General features: G+C 40.3%; 1 protein-coding gene across 3 annotated transcripts in view; it reads left to right on the forward strand.

Moving 5' to 3' along the window:
• Window positions 1–12,400, forward strand: part of CACNB2 (calcium voltage-gated channel auxiliary subunit beta 2) — a 396,125-nt gene that overhangs the window by 9,467 nt on the left and 374,258 nt on the right. For all 3 annotated transcript variants that reach the window (XM_073334164.2, XM_073334157.2, XM_073334158.2), the window contains exon 2: window positions 5,714–5,806. In XM_073334164.2, coding sequence (XP_073190265.1) covers window positions 5,714–5,806 — 93 coding nt within the window. The remainder of the gene's footprint in view (window positions 1–5,713; window positions 5,807–12,400) is intronic.

Raw genomic sequence — 12,400 nt, forward strand, 5'->3', positions numbered from 1 at the left:
TGTTTGAGTCAGGAAGCCTTATATGAAAATTCCTATTGGGCACATGAGTGGGAGCAGGCAGGCTCAGACCTCCAACAACAGCTCCCAGTCTTAAAGGGCCCAAGGTCCGTAAGAGGCTTGCTGGGATGAGCACATGTGCCCTAAGACCTAGTGCCTCTGTTACACACTCCTTTCACTCAGACTGAAGGCAGAGAGGTCTGAATCTATGGTGGGATGAATCTGATGAGCAGCAGACTCACTATGTTCCATTGTCACCTCTGGCATGTAGTAGGTCAGCAGGAGGGAGAAGATTCCCTTGCAGTTAGGGAGATGGTTGGTCTGAGTGAGGAGAGCAGGCCCAGTTCCCTCTCCTGGCTAAGAGGATGAGGGTGGTGGAAACTCTTTTAAAGTGTCTGTTGTGGAAAGGGAGCTGGCCCTCTTGAGATGCAGCAGCAGAGCAGAGGTAGCCTGGGATCTGGGAGACTGATGAGAAGCAGAGCGCCCCAGAAGGGAGAGGCTGTTGTTAGCAGCAGTAGTGGCAACAGCATATTGCAGGCTGTCACAAGGCCGGTGGGGAAGGAGCAAAGGCTTGACCCTGCATCCAGGTTTCTGAATAAAGGGGGGCTTGAAGGGGTCTAACAGGGGCACTGAAGCAGCATCCCTCCAAGCGACTTGTAAAAAGGACAGGAGACTGTGGGGTGAGGCTTTCAGCCTAAACATTGCTTCAGGGAAAGCAGTTTGCACAGCAACTGGACACCTGCATGGAGGAGCCCCCAAAGAGATATCTTTATGGTATTGAACTCTAGCATGTTGGGAACTACTGACTGACACCCTATTGCACCTATTAGGGGCATTCCAGGTACTGTGCCTGAGTTGGCTTAATCCTCTTTCATAATCCCCCCTATGGACTAAGGAGGAATTGTGATGTTTATCTTTTGTTGTAGTTTAAGCTGTTGTATGTGGGATATTTGTGACCTTCTTTTCTGCCTGCCTTACTAAACAATTGCTTTTGTCTGAGCTGCGTGTCTGAGTGCTTACTGGAACTCACCAGGTGCTAGACCTATATTGCGTACTGACTGAAGTGCTTGCAGTACTTGCCTCTGAATCGTGGTATGGCTAACATGCTACTGAATATCAGAGAGGGTTTGATATACTGCAGCACTGAACAACCCCATTTGGTGGGGATGATTACAGTGGCAATGGATTGTTCTTGAACTGAGTGGTAGTATTCGGTCAGCATGTCCTGAATTTTCCTTAGGTTCTGTTATCTAGTGCATGTGCACATTTAAGTCTCTTCGTCTCGAATCTTGCTGCAGGGGGAGGAAAGATCACTTGGTGTGTTCTGTGTGCGGCTTCCCTTTGTTTCCCCATCAGAAATCTGCGGGGAACATGAATTCTGCACACATGCAATAATGCAGAATTCCCCTAGGAGTAACGTTAGTGACTCTGCTTGTTGAATCCTTCTTTGAGTCTTTGAATGAGGCAAACATGTCTGTTTTTAAAATTTGAGCTCTGCCTCTAACTCTTTAATATAAGTCTTAATGACTAGCACTGTATTCTCCATTATAGGCTGGGGATCAGCTACTACTGAGAGCATTACACATGCTGCTCTTTTTTGCCTTGGTGTAAAATACAAATGAATGGTAGCTGATTGTTCATAGATATGCATTTACGATTTACCATAGATTCAAAGGCCAGAAGGGACCATAGTGATCATCTAGTCTCACCTCCTATATAACACAGGCCATAGAACTTTCCCCAAAATAATTACCTGAACATATATTTTAGAAAGACATCCAATTTTGATTTAAAAATAGTGAGGGAGAATCCAGCACAACTCTTGGTAAATTATTCCAGTGGTTAATTACTGTCACTGTTAAAAATTTACACCTTATTTTCAGTCCACACTGACTGGTTTTCTGGTTGTGGATTGAGTAATTTGATGCCATTAGATCCACTTTTCCAGATGCAATTTAGTGCAGTATTTTTCCTTTGGTGATCAACCATGTATTCTGTTTATGTCATGTACTTTGGAGAATTAAGTATTGTGGATGCAGGCTTGCTGTGCATTGGACACAGCAGGGATCTTGTTAAAATCATAGGGTTTCATTGTGGAAAAATGAACACTCTTCAGCTCCTAATAACTTAGAAATAATTGTTCATATATATGAAACAGTATTAATTTTCAGGGAACCAGTATGCATGTGTAAGATGATTAGTATGATTTTCATGGTTTATTAGATAAGATGGATTTAAATAAATGGTGAGTGACTTATTTTTAGGTAAAAGTGAGAATGAAAAACATGTCTTCATCACTTTTCTTCTTAAAGAGTATGGTAGATGAAATTTTTTTACAAAAAATACTTGTAGTTAAAAAAAAAGTCTTACACAACCTGACTGGTATTTTAGGAAGCAACAGAATTTAAACATGTGTGTGTTGTGTTTCTTTGTCTATAGCAACGGAGCCCATTTTCAAAGAACTTTACACACCTAAGTAACTAAGTAATAAAGCAAGCTAAGGTCCCCATTCTATATAAACACTTAAGGGCATGCATAACTTTACTTGTATCAGCAGTCCCATTGAGTCAATGAGACTGCTCCCATGATTGAAGTTATACCCATAATTAAGTGTTTGCAGGATTGGAGTCTTACTAATTGCGAAATGAATGCAATTACTTTGTGCCAGATTGTTGCTGACCACATGCAGATATTCTTGGGTAGTATTGAGGAGCATTGCCTTTGCACATATAGCATACAAGCCCATATTACAGGGACTGTTCCCTACATAAATACTACTGTGTACCAGCCTATGGAGCAGGCTGCCCTGGTGGGAGCATGCTGGAACATTCAGAAGTATGGTAAAACATATGCAGTACCTTGGTGCATTGGGTCCAAGATAGGCTGCCCACCTTGCCACTTAGGCCAATAGCTATGTGTCACAATTCAGCCTGTTATTTGTAATTGTTCAGTTATAACCAACTGTTATATACTTCTTCCTGGAATATAAACAAAATGTAGATAAGATACCTAATTTTAATACTGAAATTTCCAGTCTAGTATTATGTACATTGTGAAAAATCAATTTACTATTCTTCCAAAATTGTAACTCCAGAAACAATTGTTCATGCAAATAAAGAGCTTGATCTTGCACAACACAGCTGTGAGGAAATGCACATGAAGAGGCAAAATATAATAAAAGGACAGAATCACTGTTCCCAAACCTCAAAATTTTATTATGATATTTTGTGTTTTTCTTAAATCCACAGCTCCTGGAGTCATGTGATTATGTGAGAATCTCAGCTCTCATTTAAAAACAAAAACAAAAAAGCAAATTGCTAGCCCTCAAAGTTTGGAGAAAAGCTTGAAAATTTGAACCCTAAGGGCTCAAACACCAGAGGGCAATTAAAAGGAACCCAAAATATATTGACTTTAAAATCATGAGAATTTTAAAAATAATCTCATGACTGACTCGTGATTTTTGAATATTTGGGGGGCAATGTTGCAGAGAGTATTAGGAAATCCGATTCTTTGTTAAGAAGTGCTGCCATGCAGTTACAAACTTATACATTATTAGTAGCAAGAGTAAATTTAAGGGGATTATGTGGCCCACCACCTCTTTAGCATGATGAGGATACCTATCAACCTCCAGAAACAACAAAGAGTACTTGTGGCACCTTAGAGACTAACAAATTTATTTGGGCATAAGCTTTTGTGGGCTAAGACCCATTTCATCAGATGCATGGAATGGAAAATAGAGTAGGAAGATATATATACATAATACATAAAAAGATTGGGAACTTACTAATTCTAACGAGACAATTAAATTAAAATGGGCTTTTATCAACAGGAAGAAAAATCACTTTTGTAGTGGTAATCAGTGTGGCCCATTTCAAACAGTTGACAAGAAGGTGTGAGTAACAGTAGGGGGAAAATTAGCATGGGGAAATTAGTTTTTAGTCCTTGTAGTGACCCATCCACTCACAGTCTTTATTCAGGGCTAATTTGATGGTGTCCAGTTTGCAAATTAATTCCAGTTCTGAAGTTTCTCGTTGGAATCTGTTTTTGAAGTATATCATCCTCCAGTTTCCTCAGATGCCCAAATCTTTCCTCCTTTTATTTTGTTTTGTTTTTTACTCTGTGCAGAGTTTACAGTATCAGACAAGAGACAAAGACAGATACAGATAAATATATGGGGAAGTAAAAGGAAACAATGAGACAATATTGGTCAGCATGGTAGGCAGTGGTATCAGCACACCAGAGGCTGTTGTCATATTTTTGTAGGCATCATGGCAAAGGAGAGTTTTAAGGAGGATAATGAGGTAGTTTTTTAATGTTTATGGGGAACTCTCAGATGTGAGGGGTAGCATGGGAGAAAGAACTGAGGTGCTCGTTTGAAAATTTAACAAGTGGGTGATGGAGGCTGGCATTATTGGCTGATTGGAGGCAGGAGTTGACATCTTGATAGTGAATGAAAGATGATAGATCGGATGAGGATTGACTGCGAAGGGCCTTGAAAGAGAGTACAAGCATCATAAGTTTGATGTGATAGAGAAGAGGGAGCCAGTGGAGGGATTCAAAGAGGGGGGTGAAATGGTCAAAGTGCTGGGCTAGAAGAATAATCTTTACAGCTGTACTCTAAATTGATCTGAGCAAGGCAAGATTGCATTTGTCAAGGCCAGAGAAAAGGATGTTGTAGTAATCAAGATGTGAGATAATGAGAACCTGGAGAAGAGTTTAGCTATGTGGATGGATAGAAAAGGCTGTATATTAGTGGTGTTACTTAGAAAGATTTAGACATAGCCTAGATGTGAGGACCTAGAGAGAGGTTCAAGTCAACGATGATGCACAGGTTATGGGCTTGAGTGACAGGCAGGATAGTGGCGTTGTGTACAGTGACCAAGAGGGGGTGGCTACTGAACAGAAATATTAAGTGAATATGTCTTCCTTTTGTGCATTATTATTGACAATTCTATCATGTCCAACTAGTAATGAATCAATACCATTGTTAGGACTCCTTTTGTTCCTGATATATTTAAAAAAGCTCATTTTTATTATCTTTAACTCTGCTGACTATAGATTTTACCTGGCGTTCTTTTGCTTCCATTATCAATTTTCTACAATTCCTAGCTTTTAATTTATGTTCATTATTATCAACTTCCCATTTTTTCCATTAGTTATATTTATTATTTATTTATTATGGATGCTTTCACTTCCCCTCTAAGTCAGGCTGGTTTATTGACCAGTATAACCTTCTTTTTCCGTTTGTATGATTGTGGATTTTGTAGCATCTACTAAACTGTTCTCAAACAGTTCCCAATTATCATTCACATTTTTCTGTTTCTTTCTCCCAGTTGGTTTGGCTCATAATTGGGACATACTGTAGACTTCTCCAGCAACTCTCTTATTAGGAAGTACATTTACAGTAACTATAAAATAAAATAAAACCATACTTCATTCTGACTTTTGAACATAATATTACATTGTACTAGTTTATAAAATTGCTTCAGGAGAGAGAGAACCTTTCAGGGCTTGATTGTGCAAACCGTATTCATGTTGGTCAGCACTTACTTATGCACGTGTCCCATCAATTACTTACATAATTGCTCACCAACTTGACGAAGCTTGCCCAGTTGAGCCCCGAACAGTCAAACATGTCATGTTACATCAGTAATGTTTGTACTGGAAGTTTCTGTGTAAGGGAAATTAACGGTATTCCTGTTTTATTTTTTTATAGTCTTACGGAAAAGGCGCTAGAAGAAAAAACCGATTTAAAGGATCAGATGGGAGTACATCTTCTGACACTACCTCTAATAGTTTTGTACGTCAGGTATGTTATGCCTTTTTTAGTTTGTCATTCAGTTTTCAAAGGATACTGCAAACTTTTTGGTGTTCAGGACAGACTAGACAGACTTTTTCTTGCAGTATTAGGGCTCAAGGCACAGTGTGGTGTTATTAGACACAGAACATAGTAGCTTTCCGTTAGTCTTGTTTGCTGTTGCCAAGAGCAGTATTTACTTTCTTTTTATCACAGAAATTCCATGAGGTGATTAAGGATGTAGGGGGAAGGGGAGACTGGTGGGAGGACCTGGAGTGACAGCTCTAGCAGAGACATCATAGTCCCCCCAACCCCTGGGGATTCCTTGCTTAAAATATTGCTGTGTGAGGCAGCATTAACTTAGATGCTTTTCTCATTCTCAACCCAGTGTTATTTCAGGAGCCCATCTGGAAAGGAAATCCTTGGCAGCATGGGTCTCACCAGACTGCCATGGGGCTGGGAGAGGGCTGTAAAGGACAGAGAACCAGTGCAGAGTCATTCACAGTATGTGAATCTCCCAGATATGTGCAGATTTCAGAGTGGATTCATTAGTTTTGATGGAATAATGCCAGGGAAATTCTGACGGGGAGCCTGTGGTTAGATGTTGATAGATGTTTGGCTGCGTGTGTGTTTGCTCTGTGTGCCGCCCCCGCCCTGCGCAGACAGCTGGCATGGCAGACCTCGAGCAAACTGCTCAATGACCACAAGGTCCGTTAAGGGATGAAGACTCCCGGCTAAGTTTATTGTTGACGAAGCATGGTACTAGTATCTTGCAGACTCTACCAGTCCACTAATACATGTATGCCCGTAACAATGGACCAGCTTAGTGAACGGCGAGACTTTCTGTTCCTCCCTAGGCTAGACAAAGATACTCCCTCTGAGATACATCTTTATACCCGATACAAACAAGTTAATACTGCCCTTCTGACATACTTACTATAGTTACTGCTCCCAGACGTGGCTAGTTATCACTCATCACCTTGTACATGTTGTTTCAATCAAAACATCTCCATTACGTACTTTCATCGTGACCTTATCTTTTAGGAGGGATCGGTGTGTTCCTGTTATCCTTGGGGAATGTTTTTGTTCCATCCTTGATATCGGGATGTTCTGGTACCACTTGATATTGGAATGTGTTTGCGTGAATACTCTGTGACTAGCACTTCCTAGGAATGTGTATTTTTGCAATATTAGCCCTGTTCTTGCCAGATTCTGTGAGCAGGTCATGCCTCATACCAGGCCTCTAATACAAGAGCTTAAGGTTAAGGCTGTCTTCCTACTACAGAGCCTTGTAAAGTTTGCAGTATTTAGTGTGGGTTTATTGCGTATGGGTTGATTTGGCCCACAGAGTAGTGAAAACCACAGTGACAATAAAGTATATCCAAGGCACAGTGTATTCTGTACCTGCAAGTTCACCTTTTGTTGCAGAATTGTGCTCCAGAAACTCAGTGTCTTTAGATAAAAAGTAGCTGTTATGGTTGAGGACAGAACCTTGAAAATGTGAAGCAAATGTTAACAATGCAGTGACATGTGCCTGAGTCTTAAGAGAGCCTGCAACAAAGCTCTGATAAATGAATTTTCCCATCCATTTCATTCAAGATTTTGCAGGTGCAGAATTTGGCATTTTTGCTTCAGAATTCACCATTTTACTGCAACAAGGCATGCACCTTTTTGTTTTTTGTCTCCTTTGCTTGCCAGATTCCCTTGCTTTTTCCTATACTTGAATGCAAAATCTTAGTTTCGTGTCAGACTGCAAGTCTGATGAAATTAGAGTATGTATTGAGATGGAAGTGAAAGCCTTATGAAGCATTGGAGAGTGTTATCGGCGGTGTTCTAGTGAAGGTGGAGAGGAATGCAAAAGGACGGCTTCCCCCTTAACTTCCTGTGTCCATAATTTTAAGATTTTCAGTTAATGGAGTGCCTCCTGCTGCAACCTTAACTGCCACTAAAACATAGTTTTTGTTTGTTCATTTCTTGGGGGTTTTTTTTATACTGTTTCGATGTACCTCAGTGTACGACTTGCCAGAGCCAGGGAGAAAGGGAACTGCCCCTGCCTGAAAATCAGAGGGAAGAACTGTGCTGATGGAGCTGCTTCTGACTATGTGAACCCACCTGAAGAGTATGAGAGACTGGGGTGTGTGTCGGTAAATTCTTTGTAACATTGTATCCCTGGTTTTTTTTAACCCCCCCCCCCAACTTTACAAGGAAGCACACTAAGAGCAATCCTCTGTATTTAGTAGTGACAACATAATCCGTCAGCTAGAGGGAACATTCATAAAGGAATCTGTGTCAGCACTCACTTCCCGAAACACTCACATTACTGTGGATTGGACATCCAGGGTGGGAGTGGGGGAAGACATATAACACACATTAACTTTTGGGTTACTCAAGTAAATAAATGACAAATGCATAAAATGTAAAAGCTGTGTATTTTGGTCATTCACACCATAATTTACAGATTATCTTAGTGTTTAAGTGGAAACCTGCTTTGAACTGTTTTTTTTTTCACTGTGGATAGTATATTCCAGTAATGGTTGTAGTATTCTCCCCCCAAAAATGCAGCAGCTCTGAATAACACACAGAAGAATTGTTTGAGTCATAGCAGGTGTGTGGGAGAAGTGTTTCTGCATGAGTTTGCTTACTGCAGAGTTTCTTTCAGAGCTCAGGATTGCACCCTGGGCAAGCAGTTCTGCTCTGACTCTCCTTCCTACTCGGCCAGCTTGATACCCTAGCCCAGTGGTTCCCAAACTTGTTCCGCCGCTTACGCAGGGAAAGCCCCTGGCAGGCCAGGCCGGTTTGTTTACCTGCCGCGTCCACAGGTTCAGCCGATTGCGGCTCCCAGTGGCCGCGGTTCGCCGCTCCAGGCCAATGGGAGCTGCTGGAAGCAGCGCGGGCTGAGCGACGTACTGGCTGCCACTTCCAGCAGCTCCCGTTGGCCTGGTGCAGCGAACCGCAGCCACTGGGAGCCGCGATCGGCCAAACCTGCGAACGCAGCCAGTAAACAAACCGGCCCGGCCTGCCAGGGGCTTTCCCAGCACAAGTGGCGGAACAAGTTTGGGAACCACTGCCCTAGCTCAAAGAGGAATCGCTAGCAGCATTACTGCCATTAGATGCAAAAGCACAGCAGACATTGGATGTCAAATGCTGATAGCATGTTTAGGCAATAGGTGCAACTTCTCTCCACTGCTTAAGTTTGTGTGTGGTGTTCCTAGAATATCACAGATACATATTACAGGATTTCTTTCTGTACTTGTATCTTTCGTATACACTAACTATTGTTTTCCCTTCTGCAGCAGTAGTTACTTTTGGGGGCACAATGAGATTAATTATTCTTATTCTAGCATATGAAGACCTGTTCCATTTGCAAAGGATGAGCAAAGGGCTAGCAGCCCAGCATTTGGAGGTGGCATCTGGAGGTTGGGTGGACCTTAGGTTAAGTGTATGGTTATGTACAAATTGTTTTGAAATATGCAAATTAGCTCTTTTAATGTCACACATGGAGTGCCTCAAAACTTGGCCTATAAACAAGTTCAGGGCTACAGGGGCTGGACAGCCATAAGGAAAGCCCCTCCTTTAGATATTAGATGGTATCTTCTCAATGGTTGTTTTTGCCTGTAATTGTCTCGCACTCGGCCACAAGCAGGGAAGGACAGAATGAAGCCATGGAGAAGAAGGGCATTTTTAACATGAGGTAGTTTTTGAAAATTGTCTCTAGGACCCCTATGAGGCAGAAAGGGGCCATTGAAGAGTTTATGGAGACCAGTTGGATGGGATATACATTCTCCAGCCTTCTCCCCTCCAGTCAGTATAGCCTAGTGAGTTTCAAGTCACTTTCCCATGTCCACAGAGCAAGTCAGTGGCTGAGCTGGGAAGTATACTAAGGAGTTCCTATATTCATCCACCACAACACTATACCTCTAATTGCTTTATCCATTTTCCCACTACAAATTTTTGTATAGTTTAGTCCATAGATATTTTAACAATAGACTTAAAAACCAGTACATACAAAATATTCTTTTAATTGTTGTACTAACACTCCGTGTGTAAATTCTAGTCTTATGTTACACACATCAGATGCCATTGAATTTGGTCCAGAACTGGTTAATGTTGCCTGATTAAGAAGATGTCTGAGCTGAAGACTGTACATTGCCATACAGTGCCCTCAATCTGTGAGTTTGGCAACCCCCACTGGTGGCAATAGAATGTATGTATACAGGAATCATTGCCTCTTTGTGGACATTAATTTTAGGGGGGGTATTCAATTTTATGTATTAATTTGGGGTTGTTTTATTTAATTTAAGGTGGTTATTCCCACTAGAAAGAATAGCTAAGGTTTAGAACAGTGGAAAATCTGTGAGATTTTAAGATAATAAAATTAGAGATACTCCAAAATATAATATTTTAATTTGTTTAAAAGAATCAGATTTTCATATACATATTAATTATGTAAAGCTCCAACCCTACCATCTGATATTCAATGTGGGGTAAATGCATCCCTTGCATTGGCTCCAGTGAAATCAATGGAGACACATGAGGGATGAATTTGGCCTAATAAATAACCCAGTAGTGGTAGCCTGATTGTGCATCAAAAACTGAACACAATCAAGCAAAGCAAGCCAGCAGTGATATTTTCTTATGCTATCCTGTTGAAATCAGTGCTAGTACACTGCACCTTAAAAATATTAAGACATTATTTTGAGATATGAAGAGTAAAAGAAGTTCAGCAGGGCTGAAAACTTCCTTTAATCTCTATAATCACCGTTTAAGCTCTTAGGGGCCAGCAACATCTCTTTATTATGTATTTGTAAGTGCCTAAAATAATGAGTACCCGATTAATGACTGGGCCTGTAGGTACTACTGTAATACAAATAATAAAGAACAATAGTCATTTTGTCTCTGACCTGAAGAAGGGGCTTTTAAATTTGTATATTATATATATATATACACACACACAGTACAGATATATTATACACAAAAAACTTCATTAAAAGTACATTATTAAGGTTGCAAAGTCAAGCACTGAAAATTTGCGAATTGCTAGAAGTAAAGTTATTTATTCATATGCCTTACTTCTGCATATGCATCATAATACAGTCTTTAATTACATGACTACATACTATTTTTTCCACAGGATACCTCCTAATTCAGTGCCCAGAATAGATGGTGTTCTCTTAATGAATAGCTATTGAATATTTTTTTTCTCCTCATTGTTCCATGTATGTCTTCATGGCCTATTTACTGCATACTATTCAAACATGCTCTGAGAAATCATTACTAATTTTCTCATGGGCTTTTCTGTGGCGCTCATCTTTACAGTATCTGAGTGCTTCACAAACGTTATCTTCACAACATCCTTGTGAGATGAGATGATATATCATTCCCATTTTACAGATGAGGAAGTGATGCACACAGAAATTAAGGTAATAGATTTCCATTAATTTTGGGTGCCCAATATGAGACGCATAGGACTGGATTATTCAGAGTAAAGTGCTATATAATTCCACGTACATGTTTAAAGCACAGGTCCCACTGACTTCAGTTGCAGTTATAAGTGCTCAGAATTTCTGGAATTCACACAATTAGGCCTGGTATACACTAAAAAGTTAGGTTAATCCAGCTATGTCACTCAGAGGTGTGAAAAATCCACAACCCTGAGCAGCGCAGTTAAGCCAACCTAAACATGGGGGTAGACAGCAGTAGGTTGATGGGAGAATTTTTCTGTCAGCCTAGCTACTCCCTATCAGAGAGGTGGATTACCTATGCTGATAGGAGAACCCCTCCCATCGAGATAGGTAGCATCTACATTGAAGCGCTACAGCGCTCTCGCTTGTAGCGTTTCAAGTGTAGGCAAGCCATGAGTGATACAATTTGGTTTTTGTGAAAAGTTTGTTTGGAGTCATGTAATAATAGTAGTAGGGTTTTCAAGACTTGAGTCAAATGCTCTATTATTATTGAATTAAAATCCCTTTAATTAAGGTTGTTTTTACCTCATCACCATTTGATCAGAGAGAACCAATCTGGAGTGGTTTTTTGTAACTTTTATTTAAGAGCAGAAAAAATTATAAGGGTAACTAATTTCTTATTCTTATCTAAAGTACTAAAGAATATGAAAATTATATTGATTACAGTGTAAATCAAGTTAGTCCAATCAAGGCATTAACAATACAAATTAGAATTAGTTAATTAAAATTATAATAATTTAAGACCAACAATTGGTCGTCATTACATGAGCACAATCAGTAGTTAAATCACAAAATTAACAACACCAGTGATTGAATGATTGACAGTTTTTCTATCTCTGTATGTTTTTGTTTGTTTGCGAGAGGTGTTGTTGTTGTTGTTGTTGTAGTACACATGTTGGTCCCAGGGTATTAGGGCATGTCTACACTACAATCTTAAATTGACCTGTGTTAGCCATGACATTGACAAGAATGACAGCCCACAGCTGATGTAAGGAATGCAGTGTCTACACAGACATTGCATCACCCTAACTACACCAACATAAGTCCTACACCTCTCATGGAGGTCGAGTTGTGATGGCGGTGTAATAAGGCACTTACATCGGTCTGAGCAAGGCTGCAATGTAGACACTGACATACTTAGGTT

Source organism: Lepidochelys kempii, chromosome 2 (assembly GCF_965140285.1).
Source record: "Lepidochelys kempii isolate rLepKem1 chromosome 2, rLepKem1.hap1, whole genome shotgun sequence".
NCBI classification, from domain to species: domain Eukaryota; kingdom Metazoa; phylum Chordata; order Testudines; family Cheloniidae; genus Lepidochelys; species Lepidochelys kempii.